The sequence below is a fragment of the Stenella coeruleoalba genome, assembly GCF_951394435.1.
Source record: "Stenella coeruleoalba genome assembly, chromosome: 19".
NCBI classification, from domain to species: Eukaryota; Metazoa; Chordata; class Mammalia; order Artiodactyla; family Delphinidae; genus Stenella; species Stenella coeruleoalba.
In genome coordinates this window covers 12392344-12420333 of record NC_137165.1, presented here as the reverse complement: position 1 = coordinate 12420333, position 27990 = coordinate 12392344, and the positions used below count along the sequence as shown (strand labels likewise).

General features: G+C 52.2%; 1 protein-coding gene across 2 annotated transcripts; it reads right to left on the bottom strand.

Annotated features, from left to right (window-relative positions):
- Nucleotides 1-1367: 1367 nt before the first annotated feature.
- On the bottom strand, nucleotides 1368-27880 carry TRPV3 (transient receptor potential cation channel subfamily V member 3; the record flags this gene model as incomplete). 2 transcript variants are annotated; one of them, XM_079904720.1, is made up of 17 exons in its annotated part: nucleotides 1368-1644; nucleotides 1888-1967; nucleotides 3154-3266; nucleotides 4298-4572; nucleotides 6303-6369; nucleotides 7763-7928; nucleotides 10093-10166; nucleotides 11211-11306; nucleotides 12021-12179; nucleotides 13117-13293; nucleotides 15398-15678; nucleotides 18087-18227; nucleotides 20754-20930; nucleotides 21698-21852; nucleotides 22777-22863; nucleotides 23064-23168; nucleotides 27765-27880. In XM_079904720.1, the coding sequence occupies 17 exons, from the start codon at nucleotides 27878-27880 to the stop codon at nucleotides 1547-1549; spliced, it is 2367 nt and encodes a 788-aa protein (XP_079760846.1). In that variant the 3' UTR covers nucleotides 1368-1546. The 2 variants fall into 2 exon arrangements, with proteins under 2 accessions (XP_079760846.1, XP_079760847.1); XM_079904721.1 differs by having other exon boundaries at nucleotides 1368-1641.
- Nucleotides 27881-27990: the final 110 nt, after the last annotated feature.

The window sequence follows — 27990 nt, the reverse complement described above, 5'->3', positions numbered from 1 at the left end:
TGCTGCAGATCTTACGGCTCTAAGGCTACATCCTCCACTCATGGCATCTCTCCCTGACCCAGCCCATCAGGGCCAACTTTCTACCCACCCAGGTAAGCTGGTGCACAGAGCAGCCCAGAGCGGAGAAGAAGGCCGAGAGTGGACTGCTTGGCCTGTACTCCTTAGTTTGCCTCAAGTCAGATTAACTAGCCAATAGCCAAGTTATCTAAAAGCCGAATGGTTTTTGTGCCACTTAAAATTAAAATTCATGGTTAATAGCGTTATAATTCCACCTCAAAAATTCCCACATGAATCTATTACCAGATAACTGAGGCAGAGTGGATTTTATAGTTCTTTAGGCTCCAGTAACCTGGGACATTTCTACTATCTCCACTTCACCTCTGCCCCCAAAGTGACTCTGTGTGATTTCAGCGGGGAGAAAAATCAGAGGATGAGAATCTAAAAATAAGCCTCACATCTTGGCGAGCACTCCTTCCTCAAATGCCTCCTCCTCCACTTCAGACTTCACAGTTAACAAAAATATTTAATACCAGAGCATTTCAGGTATTTTGTTAAATTCCTCCAGTGAGAAATACTGATGTATACAAGTAACCTCTGAGATTCAAGACCATGTAAATAGAGCAGCTGCTACTTCCGTTTCAGTCGAAGCCATGATCCCAACGTAGAGGCATGCGCTGTTGCAGGGCTGGGACAAGGAAAACAGCCAAGATCCTTCACCCAGATGGTAGTCCCTGCCTGGCGTGTCTCTTGTGGAATTTTATGTGCATAAAGAAAAGCTTTTGTCCTTGCTCTGGCCACCCCGAGGCCAAGTATATAATACTTACCTCCAGCCCCAAATCCTAAAATCTATTTCTCAGCTTTGAAATCACATGCTTCATTTGAAGTAATTTTCATTTAAAACTGCAAAAGCCTTTCTCTATGGAAAAGAAAAACCCTGTGTTAATTATGCTACTCGAAACGTCTCAGTCGGAGACAGTTGGAGCCTTGAGTACAAAGGCCACTCATTCCAAGGGTGTTTTCCTTCTCCCCGAAGGCTCCAGAAGCTCATTCTCCTCCAGTCCCAGGACACCCGGCTTAGCTCAGTCCCCTGCACATTCTGGGACGCATCAAGCGTCCCTTAAGTTCAGGAGACCCAGTTACAATAAGGGAAATGGTAGAATGCGCAGGCTGGGGCTGGGGACCTTGGCAGAAGACTCCTCTCCCTGCTTCTTGGGCCCCTGCCCCTGCCCTGCCACCCTTTCTCCCAGACAAATCGACCTGCAGTTGGTGAACGCAGAGACTTCACCTGGGATTCAGGGACTCCTGGGACTCCCAGGCTCAGGACTGCTGGCCGTGGGTTTATACAAACTCTCTGCCGAATAACAAAGTCCAGGGTGTTCCCCACTCAAACTGACAACTGCCCCTCGGTTCAGCCACCCGTCCAGCATGAGGGTGCTTTCCTCGTCTCTGCCAGGATCCATTACTCTGCAAAGCCCGCAGCACCAAGTCCAGGACCCAGCCTCCAGCCTCAGACGGCCCACATGCACACGAGCTCTGGGTTCTGCTTCTACACGGAGGTTTCCGGAACTTCATCTATGTCGTCAAATGCATTGAGGGTAGTTTTGCTGTTGTTCCTGGAAGAATCTTGGATTTTGTTGAAATCTGCTTAAAAAAACCAAAAAACACTATTTTACAGAAACAGCATTCTGCAAGTTGTACCTCCAGGTCTCAGTCCACCACCTGCCTTAGAAGTTATTCCAACTCAGGTTAGAAAACGGTAGAGCTGGAAGGAATTAATTCAACCCTCCCATTTTACAGATGCGGAAAATCACGGCTCTCCGACTTGGTGTGCCTGGGGTCACGCGGTCAGAACGGAGTGGGTGTCACGCTTCCTGACAGCAGCGGTACCTGACCGTCTCCCGGGCCCCGGATCTTCGTTGAGGAAAGAGACGTGAGTTTTCCATTCAGTCCACTTCACCTCGTTGATCCTGCGGGTGTGATAATCATTCTCACTACTCCCCAAGTGCACCTCATCAAATGCAAACAAGTAGCACAGCGTCTGGGGAGTCCTCCACAGGGATCAAGGGCATTCCTGCCCCATGTGGTCACATCAGTGTTGTTAAGGCTTGAAACCTGCCCGAATCTCCATTTTCCCAGGCCTCCAGGATCAGTCTCCTCCCAGGGTGTGGGACCCAGAAGCTCAGAGAGGTGTAAAGGGGACATCTTCAGCCAGCAGGGGCTGTGCCTGACTCGGGGAGGCAGCCCACAGAGAAGGAGGGAAGGAAGGAGAGTGGGCAGGCTCGGGCTGAGAAGATGTGAGGGCGTGAAGTCCAGCTAGGGTTAAGGTTGCACTAAGAGAAGATGGTTAGGGGACTTGCCCAGCAGTCCAATGGTGAAGACTCCTCCTCCCAATGCAGGGGTTTGATCCCTGGTTGGAGAACTAAGGTCCCACATGCTGCGGGGTGTGGCCCCAAATTTTGTTATAAAAAGAGAAGAAGGTCAGGGTTCAGAACCCAAAAGAGTGGGCAGTGTCTAAGGTACTGGATTGTAACTGGAGAAGACAGTTTGGCTGAAGTTCACATTCACAGAACATCTCTAGAGTGAGGGTGTCAAAATTAGACATATTTGTTAGGGTAACTATTATAGTTGAACTGATGGCTCCTGGGGCAGAGCGGGGCGGAGAGGGGTTTCAGTCATAGAACTAGGTCAAGGTTCAATTATACTCCAAGAAGGTAGTCTGCAGGGTCAGGCAGCCAGACAGGGGGTCGGAAGAGATAGACCCATCAGAAAAGAGGGTCAGGGCACGTGCAAGTACTTTTTTAAAAATCAAAAAGCTTGACATCTGTCAAAAGTAGCTGTCTCACTGTCCGTTTGCCTGTGACAGAATGTGCCTCTCAGAAGGACAAATAGTGCCAGGCTGGCAAATCTCTTCTAAGGCAGACACTGGGCAGGGGGAGGCACCTCCAAAAGGGCAGAGTCTCCTTCTCCCTTCTGAGGCTTAGAAAGTCTATCCCTGGGCCAGCGACCCCGAGAGAGCAAATTCCATCTTCTGAGGAGGCAGAACAGACCGTGGTCTGGCAAGCAAATGGCAGCATCATTTCACTAACATTCCCCAACTCATCTCTCTTCACCCACCCAGAAAGCATCACCAAAGGGCCCTTCTCCGTTTGTTACCGCAAACACAGTCGGAAATCTTGCTCTGCCACTTTACACAGCTCTCCCATCTGGAATCTGCTCTTCAGCCATTCTGGTAACATTTTCTCGAACTCCAAGATCGTCCTGGCTCTCTGGGGACATAAACGAGCCTAAGTGCATCTCTCAGGAGCCAGCCCAGGAGCACGGCTCCGTGTGAGCGTTGGATGCGCCCACACGCCTGCACACACACACATATACACACGTGCACACACACCGAACAGCCCACTCCACCTGCATGGAAGGCTTCATGCATAGATCCTGAGGACCTGGCTAACCTACAGAATTCAAAAACGAACACCCAGTAAGTTTGGGGAAGGTGTTCAAATTGTTTTAAACATCACATAAACAATGTTTCTGGAAGTCCAGAGCTGCCTAACTGAAAATGTTAGGATCCTGGGATCCCACCAGGAAGGGAGTTTCCAGGAGGACACCATGTGGTCCTAGCCCCATGTCAGGCTTAGAGTCCCCTCAGCAATTTTCCCGGCAATAATTTGTCCCATCTCTCCTGAATACTAGCAACAATGCAATTAAGAAGGCCCTGATCATTAGTAACTTCCTCGTGTCAAATCAAAGCTTTTTTCCCTGTTGTTGCCCCATATACCTCATTTCTGCCTCTTGGATCACAGAAGGAAGCTGCTCTCCCTTTCACAAGTAGCTCTGCACATATCTGAAGGAACTGTCACGCTCTTCTTACACCATTTATGTAGGAAGTGTAACATGCCTGGTCACTACCTCTGGATCATCCTGTGGGTTAGTATCCTCCGTGTGTAAGGCCCATAGCATGTGAGGAGTACTGGAGGAGAGCAGAACTGTCACCTCCATTGTCTTATACCTAAGGACGTTGTCCTATACCTACTCCTGGCAACCTAAGGCCACGCTTCAACATCCACATATCACACCATTGACTCTGAGCACAGCACACCCATAAGCCTGAGCTCCTCTCACACGTGCTGTTGTCCAGCCACACTCCCTAGACCTTATACCCCAGAAACCTAGCTTCCTCAAACCTGGCCAAGCACAGGGAGCTTATGCAGATTTCCAGGCCCCACCCCAGATCCACTGGTGCCATGTGCTGAACTGAGTCCCCATGAGGGCTCCCATAGAAAGACTCTGCCAAGGTCACCTGTAGGCGCCAGATGCGCTCACTCTCCTTGGAGATGTTCTCCACAGTCTCCCCCATCAGGGCAATGAGCATGTTGAGGAGGAGGACGAAGGTGAGGGTGACATAGGTGATGAGCAGGATCAGGGAGAGGATGGGGTACTTGGAGTTCTGCTGGATCTTCAGGTCACCCAGGCCTATGGTGAGCTTGAAGAGTTCCAGCACCGTGTCGCTGAAGCTGCCATAGGAGGTGCAGTCCTCATTGTCTTTGGAACACTTCCCAATCAGCGAGGCCAGGGCTGGGAAGACATAACAGGGTGTTCTCTGCAGCCTCTCTGTCTGGTTAATTACCCAATAAACCCGTGCATGCCTGCATGTACACCGATGCCCACACACACAGACTGCAGGCCTGCTGCCTAACTTCTCTCCGGCTATTTAAATTACATCTCCAGCCTCAGCTCCTCCGGAAGCTTCATCAGGCTGGTGCTCTGCCTTGACAGAAAGGGCAGAAAGCCCTTTCTGCCTAACAAGGCCCAAACTCTTCTCTCTACCCCACCATTCAGCCCTTGATCTATCACGGGCTTGCACAGTCGATGATTACAATCTATAATCTGTCTGTCTCTGGCTCCTCAACCAGGCTTTGAGCTCCCAACTTCCTGCAGCTTGGGTTGTATCCCCCAAGACTGGGAAGTCCTGAGTCTCTTCCTAATGCTCTGTGGCAAGACCTCTGGTCAAGGCCTGGGACTCTTTCTTCTCTTCTCCCCAACGCACTACAGCAGTGGCTCTTTACTGAATGAATGGACGGATGGATGAATGAATGAATGATCAAATTAATCAGGCAGGAAATGGATGGATGAATAAACAAACAAGTGAAGGAGCAAATAAATAAGCAAACTGACCCAGAAAAGGTACCAGACAGATGGGAACAGCTGCCTAACTTCAAATGCCAGTGATAACTAGGGGAAGAAAAACTGGCTTGGGAAAATAAAATGATATCGCTTTATGCAGAGGTTAGAAATAAAATCAGGTTATGCTGTTCCCTCTGTTGTAAATGGAGAGGTGTTTTTTTTTTTTTTTATCGGAGTACAGTTGCTTTACAATATTGTGTTAGTTTATACTGTACAGCAAAGTGAATCAGCTATGTGTATACACACATCCCCTCTTTTCTGGATTTCCTTGTCATTTAAGTCACCACAGAGCACTGAGTAGAGTTCCCTGTGCTATACAGTAGGTTCTCATTAGTTATTTATTTTATACATAGTATCAATAATGTATGTATGTCAATCCCAATCTCCCAATTCATCCCACCCCCCCTTTCCCCCTTGGTATACATACAGTTGTTCTCTACATCTGTGTCTCTATTTCTGCTTTGTAAATAAGATCATCTATACCAATTTCTTTAGATTCCACATATATGCGTTAATAAACGATATTTGTTTTTCTCTTTCTGACTTACTCCACTCTGTATGACAGTCTCTAGGTGTACATGGAGAGGTTTTCAAGAGGGGTTTCCCATCCCTGGTCCCAGCAGACCAGAGGCTCTCACAGATATATCTGCAGCAAACTATGACAGTAATGTGATGTGGAGGGCCAAAGGAGGTTATCTCAATGCATTACTCTACTCCTATTTTTCAAAGACCATCAATCAAATTTCTGCAGACTTTAGCTTCTCCATCTGTAAAATGGGGCCGAAAACCTGCCAAGCCTATCTGAGGCTGTGAGAGCCGCATGGGATGATGGACGTAAAGGTGGGAGGCATACCACACAGGGTGGTTGGATAAAAGCCACCAGTTCAAACCCTGGAGTCTCTAAGCCTCAGTGCCCTTATGGCCGGGGATGATGATGACTCCCCCTTGGTCAAGATGTCACGAGAAGTAAAGAGATAATCGTTGGGAAATGCTAACCACGGAAAGTGTTCCACCGGTGGCCGATATAATAGTTGCTAAGGCTCCTGTGTGCTTTGTCATGCTGACATCTGTGTAAAGTGTTTTACAAATGAGGGAGTTACTATTATTTATAAATCAATTACCTACTCCAAATCCAAATAAGAACACGATATATACAAACAAGAACTTCAGAACATCATGTAAAATGACCTACAAAGAAAGAAACGCAATTCAAGGGTAAGGTTTGAGCACAGATTCATTATACATTGATTTCCTGACTGCTTCCCACCCTCTCCTGGGTTCGCACTCTAACCATGCCCTCACTCCGGCCACTCTTCTGCGACCCTCACCAGGTCCTCCTGATGCTGTCTGCACAGCTCAGCGCTGGGCCCACCTCCTCCAGAAAGACTTCTCTCCTGTTCCTGCTCTCCACCCTCCTCCCTCCTAGAACACAGTCTGTTTCTGTCCCTGCTGATTCAGGCTGCACATGAGCACCTTTCCTCATAGAAACTCACATCTGGAATCCTCACACTTCCTGGGGGATGCAGTGTGCTGGGCCGAGCTCGCACCAGCTCACAAGAGCTGATGGTCTCACTTTCATGAATTTTCTGAGCTCGTTAAACACAGCCATGACTAAGAATTAAATTGTGTAAACTTATAACTAAATAAATTGCGTTAGAAACAAAGATAATAAATGTTCAAAACGCATCACTTCCGAGTGACTTTACTACATTTTATAATTATCTAGGCTTTTAAGCCTATTTATTTCTCATAACCATATGGTGGAAACACTATATAATGGTGCATTACTGTGCATCCCTTCCCAATTCTGTATTCAGTGACATCGCATTGGTAGCTGGAAGTCAGCCATGGTGGGAATATTTACACCATGGAAATTGGTAAAAGCTACAAATCAGAGATTGTTGATCATCTAGATCTAGACTTAAGACAACGATGGACAAAATGTTAAGGCAGATTAAACTTTAAAAATGTGTCCTATCTGTAGCTGTTAATAGTGGGAATAGCACAAAAACGTTGATGAAATATTCTTCTAGTATTTGAAAACTATTATCCAATTCAGCAGATAAATGGCTCAGCATCACTGACAAACAAATGCAGTTTCAACACAAGTCTTCATTGTTTCCCTTTCATCTTACTCCTTAAAGCAGAGGAAAATACCAGCATTTATGCTGGCAAAACACTCACTTGTCAATTGCAACCATAGGTTGGCAAACAGATATGAGTTCAACCAAAATCAACAAACTATTCGGTGAGACTCAACTAGCCATGTGGAATTTACAACAAAAGGCACTGTATATTTTATTATTGTTTGTAACTTGTGTGCTGCACATCCTTTATATGGTAAACATGTATAATAAACATATCTACGTGTATATATATAACATATTATATATACATATTTTCCCTCCTAGAGAGCCTGACCAAAGGCAAAGGGAGACCACAGTATTTGGGAGAAAGAGCAGTGGCCTGTCTCTTGGGCAAGTCTCTTTTCCTCTCCACACCTCAATTTCCCCATCTGAAAAATGGGCCTTCTCGGAAGGCCCTCCCTGCCCATCTCTGACGCTCGGCAGCCCCAACACACCTTCTGGATCATGACGCTGTACATGCCCATGGACTGGAATCCCCGCGTGTAGTAGAGCATGTTCGCCCAGCCCAGGGCCATGGCCAGCACGAGGCAGGTGAGGTACTCTTTGCAGGCAAACAAGTACAAGAGGACAGACAGTATCACAAGCAGAGCTTGGACAAAACTGTTCAGGAGACACAGGAGACAAGGGCCTTACTTACTTCTTGGCATCAGGGCAGAGATGTCCAAATCCTCCAACCTCCCTTAAATCCTGAATAGTTACCCTGGTGGCTGGCGCTGAAGAGACAGATAAGGCTGCCCCAGATCTGCTGGACCACGTCTAAAATCCAGCCTTGCAGACTGCATTGCTAGATGCAAGTCAGTGCTGGTTGCAGTTGACAAGGACTTTTTAAAGATACAGATCCCCAGGGCCCAGGAGATTCTGGTTCAGAAGGCCCAGGGTGCTGCCCAGGAGGCTGTATGTTTTTTAAATCACCCATGTGATTTCTGACCCCCACATGGGTTGGGGTACACTGGGGTAGACTGAGGATGTGGTGAATGATTGCATTTTTAAGCAAAATGACAAAAGCTGATATCTATACTCAAAAGTCAATCATAACAAAAGTCCCCCATAACCTATTTTGAGAAATCCTTGAAAAAACTACAATACATGCTATATAATAGGTTTGCTAAAAGGAGATTGTGCAACAATGCGAATGTACTTAAGAGTACTGAACTGTACACTTAAAATGGTTAAGATGTTTTAACTTTTGTGTTACGTGTATTATACCACAATTTGAAATGTTTAAAGTACAATAAGTACCAAACATGCAAGATCAAAATCTACTCCTAAACAGTGTGTAACACCATCAGTTATGCAGACATCTGGATAGAAACCCTCTCTTGCTTATAACATCAGGTAGTCTCCACGATTACAAAATATCTAACTAGTTAAAGTTAGGACGCAGGCAACTTTGATTTCCTTGTGCAGTGAAAAGCAAACGTTTGGGTGAGCAGGGCATTTGGGACTGAAGTGAGGAAGCATGTTTACACGTTCCTCTACACTAAGAAAACAACGAAGAAGCAGAAGAACAGGACATGGCACTGGTGCCTTCCGTCTGTGCCAAAGCCAGTGGCTGTACAAATGGATTTTTCTCTGGAATCGTCACAATTTCTCCAAGGTGACAGACTCATATGTGACTTGCACCCTGGGCAGTGCTGCACCTGGCTTATTCATTCACTGCAGTATCAGGGGGCCCCACGTGCCCAAAGAGATGAAGAACTTAGCTCATGCTTCTGGAAGGCAGGTACATACTTAATAGGTATTTGGAAACATCAGACCAAGATTCAAGGTCTTATAGACCCAGCCTCCCAAATGCTCAGAATAGGGCCTTTGGTGGGGTCTACAGAGCCATGGAGCCTAACATTCTTCATCTCAAGCTGCAGATCCTTTTCCAGTATTTATTTAGAGACAGGGGTTACGTAATCCTCTGCACATGACAGGGGTTACATAATCCTCCTTTCATTTAGAGACAGGGATTACGTAATCCTCGGCCCAAGCCCTCATTCAGAGAGGCCGCTGAGCTGGGCTTTCTGGCTAGAGCCTACAGTAGTCAACCCTGCACAAGCTGGGGATGAGGCTGACTGGGAAACTGGGCTGGCTTGAGCTTCACGACTGAAGCTCCGCCTGACTCGACGTGACTCACTTCCCTGCTCTGAGCCTCGATTTTGTTTTGTTTTTTTGCGGTACGCGGTCCTCTCACTGTTGTGGCCTCTCCTGTTGCGGAGCACAGGCTCCGGACGCGCAGGCTCAGCGGCCATGGCTCACGGGCCCAGCCGCTCCGCGGCACGTGGGATCCTCCCGGACCGGGGCACGAACCCGTGTCCCCTGCATCGGCAGGCGGACTCCCAACCACTGCGCCACCAGGGAAGCCCTGAGCCTCGGTTTTCATGCCTAAAGATGAGACTCAATGATTTCTCAAGTACCTTCCAGCCCTGACCTGCCAGGGTCCAAAACGACAGCCAGGAGGAACTGGCCGGGAGTGTCCCTTCATAAAAAATAAACATGCCTTCTCTGTGCTGGCTGCCGCCCAGGGCTCTGGCAGGGTGCAGGCAGCTATCCCTGCAACCGGATGGTGGGCACTGTCCTAGTGTTTTCTGGTCCTCTCCATGGGCATCTATGGGCCTCTCTTACCAGAAAGGAGAGAGGAGGTCCCTGGCCATGTGACTTGGCGAAATGACAGGGACAGGTGACACGGTAGGGTGGCTATTGCAGAGGGACACAGCAGCCATCATACAGGACTTCAGCCTTGCCTGTGAGGTGGTGACCAGGGGACAGACCTACTTACAAGACAAAGTGAAACCAGGCATCCGAGAGGATGGACTGCATATCTGAGGGTCTCAGCAGGAAGATCGCGATGCCCTGAGGCCAGAAAGGAAAGAAAAGCTGCCCCCTCTTCATGCCCCTCGCTGGAGGATTTGGGGAAGGGGGGCGTTTCCCCAGGACTGAGACTCAGGAACAGGGAAGTACGTGAAGGCCCAGCCAGAGCCCAGGTGAGGGATATGGAAGGGGACTTGTGCCTGGGGGACAGAGGCAACCCCAGGGTAAGAGGGCATGCTCCCCCTGATCTTCTCACATCTCTTACTCTCACCCCCATAATCACCCCAGAACCTACAAAGCAGCAGAACCATACAGTTACCTGCCATTCCCCAAATATGGCCTAGCTTTCCAGCCTCTGAGCCTTTGTTCATGCTGTTCCCCACACCTGTCCTGTAATACCTTCTCCCCAGTGTCCTCATGCCAACCCTCCCCTACCAGAGTAAGTGCCATCTCTGCCTTCAAGCCTTCCTGCCCCCCCCCCCGCCCGCCGCCAATAAAAGTCATCTCTCTTCTTCTGAGCACGGGTCTGAGCCCAACATCAGGTCTTTTCACAGTCTATGTTAAAGTCTAGCTATTTGTGTCCATCTGAAATCCCTACCAGACTATGAACTCAAAGAGGGCAGATTCCCTCCATCCCTATCATCTCCTCCAGAGCCCCACATTGAAGGTGTTCAGAATATACCTGCTGATTCATTGGTTGGATGGATGAATGGGTAGATCGACTGACAAACAGATGGAAAGATGGTTGGATGAAGGATGGAAGGACAGTGGGTAAGGATGAGTGGGTGTTTAAATGGATGAATGAGTGGCTGGGTTGATGAGAGAGGGCAGGTGATTGGATGGGTGGATGGAGGGGCAGGGAAGATGGGACACTGAGTGGCTGGGAGTGTAGATAACTGGCAGATAGATGGGCAGATGGATGGAGGAATGGATAGATAAAGTAGGTAGGATAAGCTTGCTTGTTTATGTAAATCTAAAGGTTAAAAAGGAAATGCCTCCCCAGAGTCTCCCAGCAGTAGTAGCAGAGCTTGCTGTCACCCTGCCTGCCTCACAGGGCAGTCCAGGAGGGCTTGGTGACCTACTCACCTCTTTCACAGAAATGCACATGGCCCAGATGAGCACAAACATCCTTCCTAAGAGCTGCAGCCACCCCATCTTGTTTGCTAAGGGGTGTTTCAGGGCCTGGGGAGGAAGGGAGAGGAATGGATGGGTGCAGGATGGGGAGTGAGGAAGGTAGGGGTAGCGCCACCTCCGGGGCGACCACGCACATACACATGCCCAACCCTCAAGCTGGGCCAGAGGCCAGCACAAAGCCGCATCTCTGTACAGGGCCAAAAGGAACTGCAGCCCCCAGCCCCTGCCTCCCCCGCCCAGAGTGGAAACCCAGAATTGTGCGGTGAGAAGCACGATCCAATCCACGCTAACAACCCTCTCACACCTCTTGGCATTTATCTGTTCCATCTGTATCCAGACACTCACAGGGCCTCATAACAGAGTTAAAGCCAAGGCTCCGTGCCTCGTGTAATGGATGGGGAACCGAGACCCAGAGTGCTGGGAATGCTTCTCCAAGTGACTTCCACCTCCTCCCATTTTCTCCCATGGCCCTCACAGCAGAAACACCCAACCAGCTCCAGATTTAGACATGGAGCCTGGGCAGGGCCTGGGGCTCCTAATTCTGCAGCAGGGGTCAGCCTGGGGCTGAGCACCTGGGGTTGAGCTCAACCAGGCGCTGGCGACGTATTCAGTGTCCAAGACACTGTTGAAGCATGAAAACTGGGGGACCCCATGCACAACTCTTGACCTCTCTGGGCCTCAGTTTCTCCATAGGCACATGGGGCGGCTCCAGGGTCCAGCAGTGCTGACCAACGCATCCCCCACTTCAAGGGGCCCACTTACCTCCTCCCCCCGGGTGTGGTAGTAAGAGATGATGGTCAGGGTGATGTTGTAGAAGAAGTAGGAGCAGAAGGACAGGAAGAACATGTACTTGGCAAACTTCTTCCACTTCATATGCAGCAGCGTGTGCAGGGGCTCCAGGGTCAGCATCTCATGCCGGTTCTGGGGGTAGAACGGCACAAGTCACCATGGAGATGAGACAGAGGAAGGGACCATTTTCGGAAGGCCCTCATTTCAAAGGAAGCTCTGAGTCAGCACTGCCCCTGGCAGAAGGAGGCAATGAACTGGTTTGGCTGGAAATGTTGGGAGAGGTAATTTCTAGCTCCTGAGGTTCCATTCCAGCGCACCCAGACAGCAACCAAAAGACACAGAGCTTGGTGCTTTTGCCAAGGGGATCTGAGGCACGGTGGGGAGGGAGGGCTAGAAGGGAGGCCAGGGCCACGACTGGTGTCTGGCCCCTCCTGGGCCCTCCTTCACTGTGTGACCCTAGGAAAACCCCTGACCCTCTCTGGGCCTCAGCCGCCTCATCAGTAAAACTGATCTCAATCCCTGTCCTACCAGTCGGGCTGCTGTGAGGGCCAGGGAGATCCCGGGCAAGGCAGGCTCTGGGAAGCACAACTCTTGGTAAAATGTGAAAGATGTGTTGCCTCACTTTCCTCCAAGAGCCAGAAACTTCCCGCTGCTGATCTTCTCTTTCCTCCTTCAGCCTCACTGACTTCCCAGCTATGCCTCCTCCAGAAAGGCCTCCCTGATTGCTCAAGCTGTGTACTCCCTGACCCTTATTTAGGGCCAGGTTTGGGGGAAGAGGGGATTCTAAGCCTGACCATATGGAAACAATAGAAGGAGTTGGGGGGAAACAAGATGGAGAAGGTCTACACCCCCCCAACCCTGCCCAGGATTATGGGGCCAGGAGACCCCCACCACAAGGTCAGCTGGGAACAGGTGGCCCCAGCACCCACCCCAGGCCCCGCCCACTAAGGCTAAGGAATGGGGGCTGCAGACACGTCTGGCTAGTAGCAAGGGGTCTTCCCAGGGCCTCCCTGGCCTGGGGCCCAGCCTGCTACCCTCTGACCTTCCCCAGCCCACCCGGGAGACCCACATCGATGTTGGTGTTGTAGACGATGATTTTCAGCACCGAGTTGTCGGTCATGGTGTCCACGTTGGTGAGGTCGTAGAGCGAGGACGACACTGGCCCGTAGGCCCAGTCGGTGAACTTCCTGGACAGGCTCCGGAGCCGCTTCTCCTTGATCTCACGGCTGAGGATGTACTTCAGGATCTGGGGACAGGAAGAGTCACAACCATCAGCCGCTGGACAGGGTTTGGGGCGAAGACCGCTGGGCCTGCCCCAGGCAGACAGGGCCTGGGAAGAGGCTCCCACCAGGGATGGATTGAGTCAGGCCGAGTGCCTGTCACTGTGACCCCCGGCCCCCGCTTTGTCTGTGGGATGGGCACAGAGCTCGCTGACCTGCCCGTCACACCAGGCATTGTGAATAACAGAGACAAGAGGCGTGAAGGCCTTTTGCACGCTTAAGAGGGCTGCATGATCAGCTCACAAATCCTTGCACCAGCTGGGGAGTCTGTTCCGGGAAGAATCCAGGAACTGACAATTTTGAGAAATAATTTCTGTTTGGCCTGGACTTGAGAAGCAGCTGGAAGTTTCTCCAGCTTCCCCATCCCACCCTCTGTCAGACCCTGCCAGCTGAGGCTCACTGCTCTGGCCAGTCAGGGGGTGATGCATGACACCAGCCTTTCAGAGAGGCCCGTGGGACCCACTCTCTAGGTCAGCGAGCTTGCTCTCTGCTACATGTTAGGGTCACTGGGGAACATTTAGAATCCCCACACCACTGACTAACTCAATCCTAATCTCTGGAGGTGGGACTCAGGAATCTGCATCTTGTAAAGCTTCCTGGGTGGTTCCAAAGTGCAGGCAAGATGGAGAGCTCACTAGTTCCCGAAAGCGAGCCCTGGGTACGATAAGATGGGGGCAGAACTTCCTGGGGCACCAACCCAAGGCCCAGGAGGAGGGTCCTAATGGGCAGGACAGTGTCAGAGCCCTGATCTCATGTGACCCAGTGGGGTTCCCATCTCATCTCGCACGGGAGCCTAGTCTCTACAGTCCAGGCAGGGAGCTCCTAGGGATAAGGCACGTCTCCCCTTCCTGTGCCCCAGGCTACAAGAGCCCGAGGACATGGTCTGTGTCTCAAGTATGACCGCACCCTCTGCTCCCAGCATAGTGGCCAACTTGGGCAGTATCTGGAAAAGTTTCCAAAGAACACTGAATGAAGGAGAGGAGGGGCCAGGAAGGGTGCAGGCGGCTTCCCAAGACTGGCAAGAAGTGGTGGGTGTGGGTGGAGGGACACATTATCCTCTGGGGAACCAGGGGTCAGGGGGCCATGCTCCATGCAGGAAGCTTCATCCCTGGGCCCTCCCCAGGGACAAACACATGGCGCAGCGGTCCTTGGAGAAAGTTCTGACTTGTGACCACAGTCTGACTCTCCTCAAAGCCCCCAGGAAGCTGTGTCCTTGGGGTGGGCAGGAGATGGGCGAGGCAGGCACACAATTCCTCCTCTGTCAAAGCTGTTCTGCACCCCTTCCTCCTCCCACAAGAGAATGAAAAGGTCCCTTGTGGGCACCAGCCCTGAGCACTGGGACGGGACCCAAGGCCCTCGGGGCACCACCTCCCTCATCAGTTGCCCTGAGGTTGGCACAGCTGTGATGGCTCCACAGTCCCCACCCTACCCAGTGCCCTCCTGCAGCCTCCCAGGAGCCACGGTCCCCTCCCAGGGCTCAAGATGTGGACGCTCAGGGCAGCTTTGCCATGATGAGTCCTGACCTTGAAACCAGACCAAGCCGTGGCTCCCACCACAGATAGAGATGGGAGCCCACCCCAGCTGAGTCTTCACCAAGCTCCCAGTTAACTTGAGTTCCTCGGCCACATCACAAGGGCACAGAGAGCCACGAGCAGCCACATACTCTGCTGGGGACTTGGCTCAATGTTTCAACCTGACAGACAGGCTGGGGTCTGTCCAGCGTCAGGGACCAGCAGCCAACTGGCTCTGGATCCAGAGCAGACATTCGGGGACTCCCGTCCTCATAAGAGGCTGAAGGCCCCCAGGGTCAGACAGTCAGCCTCCGCTTGGGTGCCTCACTGCGCAGGAATCCTCGGCCGCAAAGCCTGAGTCACCGCAGCCTTAAGACTCCTCCACTCTGGCCCCGGCAAGGGGGTCCCAGGGCAGGAGACAGAAACCCAGAATGTTAGGGCCTGAAGTCCAGAGGGTGCGCCCACGTGCTGCCTGTCCGTGGTCCGTGCAGTCGGCCACTCAGAAGGGGCCCTGGGGAGCAGGCCTCACGCCCTCCCGCCGGCCCCGGGCCTCACCCACCTCGGCCTTGCCCATCTTGGCGGCCAGCTGCAGCGGCGTGAGGCCGTTATTGTTGCGCATGGTCTCCAGCTCCCAGTTGCCGCTCCTCAGCAGGATCATGTCGTACATGTGCTTGACGAAGTCATTCTGCGTCTTGAAGTCCTCAGCCACCGTCACCAGAGCATGGAGGATGTTGTTTCCCCGTGAGTCCTGCGAGGTGATGTCCGTCTGCTCGTTGCCCATCAGCAGCTCCACGATCTCGGGTTGGTTGGTGCAGGCTGCCAGGGCCAGGGGTGTCTCGCCTGGGGGAGGGGGAGCACAGGGGCTCGGTTCTCTCCTGGACCAGAGTGGTGATTCCCCAAGTTCTAGGAATGGGGCTTATCCGGCCCATCTCAGCAGGAGTGGGAGACTGAAGCTGGATCATTGCAACAAACTCCTAACCGGTCTCCCTGCTATTACCCTAGCCCTCCAACACTATCCTCAACACAGAAGCCAGACTGATCCTATTAATACATAAGGCTCACCTCACCCAGAACAAAAGCTCAAATTCCAATGACAGCCTACAAGGCCCTACATCTTCTGACGTCACCTCCTCCTCTCCCCCTCACTCACTCCCCTCCAGCCACAATGGCCTTCTTCCTTTTCCTCGAGCACACACAGGCACTTTTCTGCCTCAGGGGCTTTGCACAGGCTGTTCCCTCTTCCAGTAGTGCTGTTCCTTAGATACCTGCATCACTCCCTACCTTACCACCTGTGAGTCTTTGCTCTAATGTCACCTTCTCAATGAATCATTCACCTTAACTACCCTTTTAAAATGGAAACCCAGCTCCTTCCTGGCCCAGAATTCCTGATCTCCTTCCCCCGCTTTACTACTTTTTTTTTTTTTTGAGCTGTTTTTTTTTTAACTTATTTATTTTTTTATTTTACTTATTTTATTTTTGGCTGCTTTGGGTCTTCGTTGCTGCACACGGGCTTTCTCTAGTTGCCGTGAACCAGGTCTACTCTTCATTGTGGTGTGCGAGCTTCTCATTGTCGTGGCTTCTCTTGTTGTGGAGCATGGGCTCTAGGCACGTGGGCTTCGGTAGTTGTGGCACACGGGTTCAGCAGTCGTGGCTCGCGGGCTCTAGAGCGCAGGCTCAGTAGTCGTGGCACACAGGCTTAGCTGCTCCGCGGCATATGGGATCTTCCCGGACCAGGGATCGAACCCTTGTCCCTGCATTGGCAGGCGGATTCTTAACCACTGCACCACCAGGGAAGTCCCCCCTGCTTTACTTTTTATTTTTTTCAATAGCACTTGTTATTTTCTAACATATTACATAACATTCTTATTTGTTATATCCATTATTGATGGTCTGTCTCCCATCTAGAATGCAAGTTCCATGAGGGTAGAGATCTTGGTTTTGTTCGCAGATATATTTCAAATACCTAGAACAATGCCTGGTACATATAGTAAACAATCAATGTTAGTTGAGAAAAGAGAAGGCAAGTGACTCACACTGGGTCACACAGCAAACCGGGGACAGAACCAGGGCTGGACATCAGGTCTCCTGCTGCTTCCCCCCCCAATCTCCATCCTGTTACCTCTCTTCATCCCACCCAACAGATGTTTCCCAGCCAGGTCTGACTGGACAAGACCCTGTCCTCAAGGCCACCCAGACCCATTTAGTCCTGCTGACTAAAAAACCATCCAGAAGAGAAAACAGGTCAGTGGCCATCAGTCAGGGCCTGGGCAAGGAGGAGGAGTTAACTACAAAGTTGTACCAGGCAATTTTTGGGTGTGATGGAGCTGTTTGTCCCCTGTCCTGATCACAGTGATGGTTATACAACTGTACGCATTTGTGGAAATGAACAGAAGTCTACATTAAAATGGGTGAACTTGGGGCTTCCCTGGTGGCGCAGTGGTTGATGCAGGGGACACGGGTTCGTGCCCCGGTCCGGGAAGATCCCACATGCCGCGTAGCGGCTGGGCCCGTGAGCCATGGTCGCTGAGCCTGTGCGTCCGGAGCCTGTGCATCCGGAGCCTGTGCTCCACAACGGGAGAGGCCACAACACTGAGGGGCCCGCGTACAGCAAAAAAATAAATAAATAAAAATTAAAAAAAGAAAAAGGGTGAACTTCACTGTATCTAAATTATACAATAAAAAAATTTTTTTTCACCCGGGATGGCCTAACACCAGTTGCTTTTGGACCCCCTAAAGTGTCAGTCAGGGAGTTTTTGTCCCCTTACTTTTGACTCCTGTTTGCAGCCCTGAGAGGCACTGTACACAGGGGACAGAGGCCAGAGCTGGCAGGCAGGATGCCTACATCCGTTCCTTACTACACTGGCGCAAGTCATTTCCCTTCTCAGAACCTGTCTGCTCTTTGTAAACTAGGGCGCTCTCCTTGCTCTCCCTCCCAGGTCTATGTTCCCAACTGGGGGCTGCTCAGGTGAATGTCTGTGTGTCCTCTAACACCACCAGGTGACACTCCCCGAATGCAGGCTCCCCATCCTCCCAAGTGCCGGTCTCCAGCCTGGCGGTCCTGTTCAGGTGGATCTGCCCCTGCCGCCACCCTGGTCCCGGCTCCGTCCTCCAGGGCCTCGGACACAACTGAGCCAGCAGAGATTGGCAGTGGGGTCTCCCCTGCCTGCTAGCGCTTCTATGGGCAGAAGCCCCGCCTCGCCCTCCGCCCCTCTCGCCCCCAGACCCCAACCCGGGGCGGCGGCACCCACCGAAGTAGAAGCCTTCGTGCTGGTACTTGGGGTTGAAGAAGACGCCCTTGGCGTGGGCATTGACGTCGGCGCCGGCCTCGATGAGCACCGCGGCGATGTCTCCCTGCCGCCGCTCGATGGCGATGTTCAGCGCCGTCTGCCCTGCGGACAGGACAGGGGTGGGCGGTTGCGCTCAGCGGCTGGGACCGGGGTGACACACCCTCTCTGGCCTATTCCCCTCTCTGTCCTCTGTATCCTCCACCGAACCGTGAAGAAATGCTAGCTGCCTGCCTGGTCTGCGTCGCCCAGCTTCATTCTTCGCTTCATTCATTTTTGCGTGGAAGCAAGGATTATTCGTGGAGCGTCTGCTCTGTGCCCCACAGCCAGGCAATGGGGACACAGCAGGACACGGGATGCAGTTTTGATTCTTGTCCTCAGGAAGCTCACAGTCTCCCTGCGAATTGAGCGTTATGATATGGGGAGGTGCAGGGTCTGTGGTATCCAGAGGAGCTCTTAACACAGCCTAAGGGGTTGGGGGGCTTCCCAGAGTGCCTCGAAACTAAGGGGTAAGTTTAGCCAGGCTGGATGGGGCTGACTCAAGGCCTCGTAAGCCAGGTTAAGAGGTTAGAACTTTATCCCAAAGGATATGGGAAGGCACAGAAGGCGTTGAAGCAGGGCAGTGACATGATCAGAGTTTGGGGTTTTGTACATGTGTGTTTTCAAAGCACTCTGGCTGCAAAATTGGAGGATGTGTTAGAAGGAGCTCAGACTTGTGAGGAGCTGTCCATCCAATGGACCCAAAGATCCTTGGGAAGAAAGAGTCCTCAGGATGGTCTGTTGGGGATGGGGGACAAGGGCTGTCTCAGGTAAGGTCCAGGCATCTGGCCTGGGTGCTGGGTGGGTGATACTCTGGTGACGGAGAAACAGAACAGGGGAGAAGCAGCAGGGAGGGGGGTGGGGGAGGGACATAGACACAGTTGGTGGAGCCTACAGAACCTCCAGACAGAAGAGACCAGAGGGCTGGGGGTGCGGGGGCCGGTGTCTCAGAACATTACACCAGAAACAGCATTTTCCAAAGAGCTGCCATACATAAAAACAAAGTCCTGCTGGATCAAAGAACTAAGCATTTTTTAAAACTGGAAAATTGTGAATAACTAACCTTTTTGGAGGGAAAACCCTCTTAAGACTTCTTAAGCAAAATCCAAAATTCTGAAGCCATAAAGAAAACACTCACATATTTGCTTCCATAAAAATTGAAAATTTCTGTATTTCAAAAGACATCTTAAAGAAAGTTAAAAGACGAGTGATAGGCTGGGGGAAATATTTGAGATGTATAAAAGAGGCAATGTGCATTTAAAAGTCCATAATGCGGGCTTCCCTGGTGGCGCAGTGGTTGAGAGTCCGCCTGCTAATGCAGGGGACACGGGTTCGAGCCCTGGTCTGGGAAGATCCCACATGCCGCGGAGCAACTAGACCCGTGAGCCACAACTACTGAGCCTGCGCGTCTGGAGCCTGTGGTCTGCAACAAGAGAGGCCACGACAGTAAGAGGCCTGTGCATGACGATGAAGAATGGCCCCCGCTCTCCGCAACTAGAGAAAGCCCTCACACAGAAACGAAGACCCAACACAGCCAAAAATAAATAAATAAATTTTAAAAAAAAAAAGTACATAAAGGATTAAGAGCTCCTACAAATCAATAAAAAGACAAACAACCTAAAAGAAAACTGAGAAACTATTATTAACAAGCACCTCACAGAGAAGAAAATACACACAGACAATACAGGAAATGAACGATGTTTGGAATTACTGGTAATCGGGAAGATGAAAATTTGAACCTAATGAGTTCATACTTTTCACCCACCAGACTGGCAAAAACAAATAATAATGGTAATAAATAAGTACAAATAAAATAACTTTCTCCCACAAGAAAAGTTAAGGGCCCAAGCCAGACTCCCACCTGCGAAAAGCTGAGATGTTTAGCACCCTCGGCATGTCAGTAAGATGGCATCCAGTTATTCTCGGGCCAATCATTTTTGACACAAGCGTGTCATAAGATCCTAGTGGGACGTTTACTGACTCCAAAACCTCAAAGACACACCTTACTGGTTATTCACAACAGACTTCCTGAGTTTGGTCTCCCTGCCCCCTCTCCAGACCACCTAAGAGAGAAGCCACAAAACTGAGTCCCAAATGGGGCTGTTAATAGTGATGAGGATAATGGCGATACTAATAGTTACTTATGTGTTGGCCCTGCCCAGCTCTCCAGCCTTCTTGCCATCACTCAGCCCTGTCAAGCTCAGTCCCATCTCAGGCTTTCGCCCTTGCTTTGTTCTGGATCCTTCTCATCGTGCTGGCTTCGGGTCAAAGCTCACCTCTCTGACCATCCACACTAAAGTTGCCCATCCCCAATTACTTCTGATGACATTATCTTTTGGTTTTTTTGTAATTTTCTTTTCATCAATTTTTAACTTGCCTTATTTAGAAGATCAGCCTTCATCTGTCTTGTTCACTCCTGTGTTCTGGGACCAAAAACACTGCCTGGCACACGGCCAGAGGTCAAGATTGTTTGCAGAATGAAGGAAGGTGCCGGGCACCACACTAAGTGCTTTGGGCTTCCGCAACAGCAGTGCCTGTGCCCCACCACCGCCAGAAATCGCCGTCTGCACAGCCCCTCCCGCAGGCGGGTACCTTCGAAGGCCTCCTCCGTGTACTTGGCGTTGATGAACCTGTCTAGGATGTCGTTTTCCTCAGCGAAGGCGAGCAGGATCCGCACGATCTCCTTGGTGCTGGGGTTGATGTTCAACAAGGCCTTCATCAGGCAGGTCTTCCCCGTGTCCAAGGCCGTCAGGTTGCGCATGAGGAAGTCTGCAGGCAGGGTCGCAGGATGGAGCCACTGCACAGGGGGACCCCGGCTGCCCTTGGTCCTCCCGGCCCGGAGAAAAGGAGGCCGGGCTGTGGCAGCTGCAGCCACAGACCTCCAGAACCTGCCGCGGGCTCTCCACGGAGTTCCCTGCCCTGAACTCCGCGCTCCCCTCTGCCCTGTCCATCTCTTCCTCCTCCCGCCTCCTTGCTGGCTCCTCCCCCTCGGTGAGCTGCCCAGAGCCTTATCAGAGACCTTTTGCTCTTTGCCTTCCCACCGTCTCCAATCCCACCCACGGCCTGGCTTCCCACTGTCCAGCTCAGAAATCTCCAGGCCACCACCCCACACCCCGGTTTCCTGCAAATAGACTTCACCCCCTTCCATTTAACTTTCTACTCTCCTGGTCCCCAAGACAGCTCGGGCCCCACAAGCCACCAAGTCTCCCAAGTCCAAATGGCACCGCCATGGACTCACTCCTCACGTCCTGGAGTCCTACCAGTGCCACTCCCGGAAGGGCTGTTCCCCCCTCCCCAGCCCTGCCACTGGAGTCCCAACTCCGCCTGAACGGCGGCCTTCTCCAGTTTTACCCCCATCCTCCACCGTCACCTGTCTAAGCCCTTCCATGGCTCCCCCTTGCCCTCAGAATCAGGTTCGAAGTTGCCAGCCCAGCAGTTAAGGCTGGAGGGCGGGGTGGGAGGGCAGTGGGTAGGTGGACAGCAGGAGCCGAGCAGGACCCCCAGCCCTGCACCCTCTGCCAGGGCCAGCCACTGACCAGGCACCTCCAGGCTGTGGCGCTGCTCGCAAAGCTCTTGTAGCTCCATCAGCAGCTCCAGCAGCTGCTGCACGCAGCCCTCCGACACAGCCGCAAAGATGTGCTTCTTCAGCCGCTTCTGTTTGTGCCTCTGCTCTTGCTTGGCCGGGTTTGCACTGAGGCCAGAAAATGTTTCCAACTCACCACACGTGCACCACTGTCTCCCGTTACCCCTCCAAAGCCGCTGTGCCTACAGGGGGCTCGGCGCCAGCCCCCACCATCTGCATGTGCCTGTCACAGTGCCTGAAATCCCCTCCTTTAGTGCTGGGGGGTGGGCGGAGGTGCTGGGATTCATGTTGCCCTGTGCTGCTCCGCTTCTAACCCAAATGCAAGCACATTTTATCAAACTGTATCTTTGGATCCACATAGTAATGATCAGGAAAGATACATGCCGAACTGTTCATCCTGATTACCTCGAAAGAATGAGGTCAGAGGAAGGGGAATTTCGCTTTCATATTTTGTGTTGTTTGAATACTTTTCATATCTCTCTCCCCACCCCTACACTCCAAATAGGCAGCCACGGGAATGCGTGATGTGTTTCCTTTTGTTTGTGTGTGTTCTTGCAAAATGCACATTGATGTTTGATGGCTACATGCATGTATGTCTTTCTTTAAGTCTTGGTTGAATTTGTTACAACATTCCTTCTGCTTTATGTTTTGGGTTTTTGGCTGCGAGGCTGTGGGATCTTAGCTCCCTACCAGGGATGGAACTGGCACCCCTGCATTGGGAGGCGAAGTCCTAACCACTGGACCGCCAGGGAAGTCCCCTACATGCATATATTTTTAATTTACGTATATGGCATTGTGTTAAGTTCTCATTCTGCTGCATACTGTTGTCCGGATGTTTTATAATGAACGGGTATTACTTTCATAAAATGTAATACTCCCTTCCCCCCAAAAATGACCTACATGCCATAGCTATGGGCCCAGACATTTGCACCCCAGGATTGGCCTCTTTCTCTTTCCTGCAGGGTCCTGGTTCCTGTCCCTCTGGCGCCTGCCTGGTGGGCACGGTGGGAGGAGGGGAAGGGCCAGGCTCACCTGGGACTCTTGGGATTAAATGGGGTCTCTGTCACGTCATCCTGAGGAGAATGTGGGGAGTCCATGTCATCACAGCTGCCGGGGAGGCTGCTGGGGGAATGGGGAGGACAGAGAGAGGGACGAGTTTTTAAATGGACAATGGTAGTATGCCCCAAGCAGGTCTGGCTGTGTGGCCCAGGGCGAGTCACTGCCCGCCCGCGAGAGCTGAGGGTTGGGCCAGGGCAGGGGTGGCGGGCTGGCGGGCCACAGTACTCACCACTGCTGGATGCTGGGGTCGCAGTACTCACCATTGCCGGATGTTGGAGTCCATGGGCTTGGAGAAGATGAGGGGAGAGGTCTTGGTGACAGTGGTGCTGGGCTCGAACCCTTCTATCTCCAGGAAAAAGTGTGCACTGGGGGGACACCCAAGCAAGGCCATTAGAGCTGGGACAGGGCCTGTCCACCTGTGTGTCCTGCAACCCCACTGTCGAGGGTGCCCATCTCACGGAGTGCTCACTCCCAGGGAAGCCTGGAAGGCTCAGAGCTAGTCCAGAAATGCGGCATAAATGGCGTGAGGGCAGGGCTCCCTGATACATTGGCCCCCCCACCTGCCTGTCTCCTGCCTATCAAGAGGAACCTTCTGATTTGACCTAAAATCAAATCATTCTTCCAAAAGAGAAGACAAAGGGAGGAACAAACCCCTAGCTGGTAACCCAAGGCCTGGGTTCTAGTCTGGCTCTGCCTCTGCCTCTCCTCTTGTGTGACCCCAGGAGGTCACTGGCCTTCTCTGGACCAAGTGTCCTCACCGGATATGAAAATGGTTGGGCTACATGATCCTTAAGACCTGGACTCTGGGGCTTCCCTGGTGGCGTAGTGGTTGAGAGTCCGCCTGCTGATGCAGGGTACACGGGTTTGTGCCCCGGTCCGGGAAGATCCCACATGCCGGCTGGGCCTGTGAGCCATGGCCGCTGAGCCTGCGCGTCCGGAGCCTGTGCTCCGCAACGGGAGAGGCCACAGCAGTGAGAGGCCCGCGTACCGCAAAAAACAAAAAACAAAACAAATAAAAAAGACCTGGACTCTGGAGCCAGTGCTGCTCTAGGACTGTCTACTTAGGGACCGTCCAGCTGAAATGGGCATCAGAGGTCATCCTGTGAGATCACCTTTCCCTGCACCCCGGCAGTACCCCAGAACTGCCACCCCAAAGTCGTCACCACACCACTATGGCAGCTCTGATCCAGCGACTAACAAACACATCTACTAGCAAAACATCCTGGTTGAGATTTGCTGACTATCTCCAGGCAGAGCCCAATTCCCACACCTGCGGGTGTTTCCCCAGGACAATAGGTCCAGCTCCTGCCCTGACCTCCATCCCACCCTACTTATCTGGGTTCAGTAGTGCATTTACTCAACAAATATTTACTGAGCATGTACAATGTGCCAAGTACTATTCTAGGAGCTGCGGATACAGTGGTAAACAAGTAGACAAAAATTCCTCCCCTCACAAAGCTCTTGTTTCAGTGGGTTGGTAAGAACTGGCCCCAAGGATCAGACCAGATTATAGCACAGTAAGGCCATTGCTTTTCTTGCTCTAGACCAGGGGTCCCAAACCCCTGGGCTCTAATGCCTGATGATCTGAGGTGGAGCTGATGAAATAATAATAGAAATAAAGTGCACAATAAATGTAATGCGCTTGAATCATCCCGAAACCATCACCCCACCCCCGGTCCTTGGAAAAACCGTCTTCCACAAAAACAGCCCCTGGTGCCAAAAATGTTGGGGATCGCTGCTCTAGGCAATAACACACTGTCCCTTGGCTGTAAGTTCTTCAACAGCAGAAACTACAATTGCATCGTCCTAATTCTCTAGAACCCAACATTTGTCGTGACGCTCAGAAGACCTGACAATGGCTGAGTGTAAGGATGGATAGGTGAAAGATAAATGAGTGGAAAAAAGAATGGCTGGTTGGACACATGAGTGGACGGATGAATAGATGGGTAGATGATGGATGGTTGGAAGGATGAATGGATGGATGGATGACTGTCTGAGGAATGAATACTTGGGTGGGTAGATAGGTGATAGATGGAGAGACCAGTAATCAGACAGACCCTTAAACTGTAAAAGTTGTGAGGTTGCATCCCTCAACAGGAAGTTGAGGGCTGTGACTGAGGAAGGAGGACTTCAGTGGCTGGGAAGGTGGATGGTGAGAGCTGAGCTGGAAAGGACCCAGCTGTATGTAAGGACCTAACTCCTGGGACAGGGAGCTGCTAGACCACGAGGGCCTGTCCCCTGCCTGCCCTACTTGCCACTGCATGTGCCACATCTCATCCACCAGCATGAGCAGACAGCAAGGTCTTGGCCAGGTGACATCCCGGCTCCTAACTTGCAGCAGGTGCTGTTTGTTTATTCCAACTTTGACCCAGCCAGAAAGGCACCACCACCTAGGTGTTGTTAACTCAGATGCGCAGACAGACAGCTCTGTACAATTCCTCCTGCATTTCCGTTCCTTTGAAGGCAGAGAACAATCCCCAGGCGGACTCAGGCCTGGGGAGGAGCTTATCTCTCCTACTTTGTCCAAAGAAAAGCCCAAGTGCTCTGAGTTTCAAGGCCAGTGCCTCTGCAGCCTTCATGGCCTGTGTCTGTGTCCCTGGGCAAGGTGACGCCCAGGGGGAGGTAACCATAGCAGCCACTCACAGGGAGGGGCATGATGCTTCAGAAAAAGCTCCAGGTCCAGAAATTTCTCCCCAATCTAGATTTCTTGGTGCCTTCAATTCCCCCATTAGTACATATTTCCTCAGTGGTCAGAACTGCCTTCTGACATATAATATTTTCTTTTCTTTTTCTTTCTAAACCTGAGTCCTATACTCCGTTCTGAGGGAGTTGCCCAAACCTTTGGGGTCTGGGGAGAAGTAGGCACATGAGGTCCCTCAAAGAGCCTTGGGAAGGAGAAGGGACCACCAATTCATGAGACAAAGGTCACACCTCACACCAGGCCCTTAGCTGGGCGGGGGCCGTTGGCAGAGCTGACCCTGGAACTAAGTTCATGAGCCAGGATGGGCTCAGAAGGGCAGCCCGACTGCAGGAAGCATCTGGGATTTTCCTGAAACTCTGTCCTCAGTCCTTCTCTGAGGTCCAAACCTCCCCTGGGAAAGTGAGAGGGGAGGGAAGGGGGAAAGGAGGCAGGAGGGCAGTGCTGGTGGCTTAGATCCAAGATATCTCTGCTGCTGCCCAGACAAGCCCTCCCAGACCCGGGCTTCCCACATGGGCCCCCGACACCTGTCTGGTCTCCATATCCACCCAGTTTTCTCTCCTGCGCTCCAGGATGGAGCCTCCACCTGAATGAGCCTCTGGAACCTCTCAGCCAACATTTCACACTTGAACTTGGCTCCTTCCTCCTGCCCTTGTTCCTGCTCCTCTGAAGTACTCATGTCAGAGGTGGCCCCATCACCCCTCCAGGTCCCCCCACCGGAGGAGGGGACGTCTCTCAGTCCTCCTCCCTCCCCTCCCAGAGTTGATCCGGCAGACTCCACTATCCTACTACTTCTCTGATCTGTGCCTGCTTCTCGCCGCCAGGCTCACCACCTATCACCTGGGCAATAGTCACAACAGACTCCCCTCCAATCCATCACCCACACAGATCACCCAGAGTATCCTTTCTAAAATGCAATCTTGCCATGCCCTCCCTCTCATACAAAATCCCTCCATGGCTCCCCACTACCCCCAATTGTCCAATGTCCTCAACTGACTGCCAAGACCCAGCCCCGGTGGGACTTATCCCCCCAAAGACACCCTCACCCACCCGGCACTTTAGTCCCATGGGATTCCTCACTGGTTCCTGCCCCAAGCCTCTGCCTTCTCCCTTCCTGTCCACCTGCCACCATCCACTGTAACAGCAGCTCCTCAACGACATGCCCACAGGATCAGAACGACCTGCCCCTCCTCAGGCCCGGCCCCGCCTAGTTCACCCTCTCTCCAGGCCACGCCCCACTTTCTCCCTGGGGGCCCCTCACCAACCAGACTGTGAACAGGGGCAGGTGTTCTTGCCCAGCCTGGGCCCAGCCCCCGCCTCATGCACAGAAGGCCTCAGCAATTTCTACTCAAATCAAGAGAAGGGAAAGCACCCGGCTCACCTCGGCCCAAGAAGGGGCCTGGGACAGGGGCCGAAGAGGCAGGGCAAATGGGCCAACCTAGACCCCGGGGGCCCACCCGGGTCCAAGGTCCAAGGGAAGTGCCGCGGGGTTGGAGGAGGGGCATTCAGGCTTGAGGGACACCGAACCGGCTCAGGCGGGGACTGCAGTGGAGACAGCTCAGGGGCCAGCTGTGACCCCGGAGAAGGACTTTCTCTGCTCCCGCCACCTCCGTGTCCTCAACTGGGAAGTGGTCATAACTTTCCCAGCCCTGTGCAGTTTCCAGGGGCCCTGGGGCATGACAGTGACAACGACAACAATGAAGACAAAGTTCAAGGTAACAAAACATTATCAGCGCCAACATGCGCCGTGCCGAGCACGTTGTCGGCACAATTGCAATTAACTGTTACTCTGTGGGCTGGTGCCGTGGCTGGTGTCCCTCTTACACAGGCGGGGTTGGAGAGCCTGAATTACCTGGCTACGCACCCAGTGGATATGAAAGCCCCCAGTGGACTTGAAAAATGTATGCTGTAGGGGGTCCCTGCTACCTGGAATTTCCACCCATCTTTCTGCTCCTTATCTCGGGCTCCAGCAACTCCCCACCTCCCCCAGGAGCCTTTCTGAATGTTTCTGCCTTGGTGCCCCTGGGCCCCCAGGGAGGCCTCCCTTGATTATTCCAGTCATACTAACCTCCCGAGCTCAACCCCAGAGAATGCAGTGCTGTCCCCCCTACACCCCCCATTATACCTGGCTGGGCACCAGGCCACCCCAGATGAGACTGAGATTCTCAGGTCCACCCCAGGCGAGGGGTCCCTGAAGGTGGGTGCCAGGCTCCTCCTGTGCCCCTCACAGCAGAGCACCCAGCCCTGAACCTGCTGGTCCTACCTCTTGGTGGGGGTGATCTCTGCCAGCCTCTTCTCCTGCAGGATGGCAGAGTTCCCACTGGGCATAGTGGCTATTCTGCCCATGAGAGGCACCATCTCCTTCGGGTGGGCATCCATGGCTGGAACACAACCACAGCACAGATGCTCAGGCTGAAGGGACAGAAAGGAGCTTCAGACCCCCCTGGAGCACCATATGACCCCTGCTCATACCCCCCGGGACGGGGAGC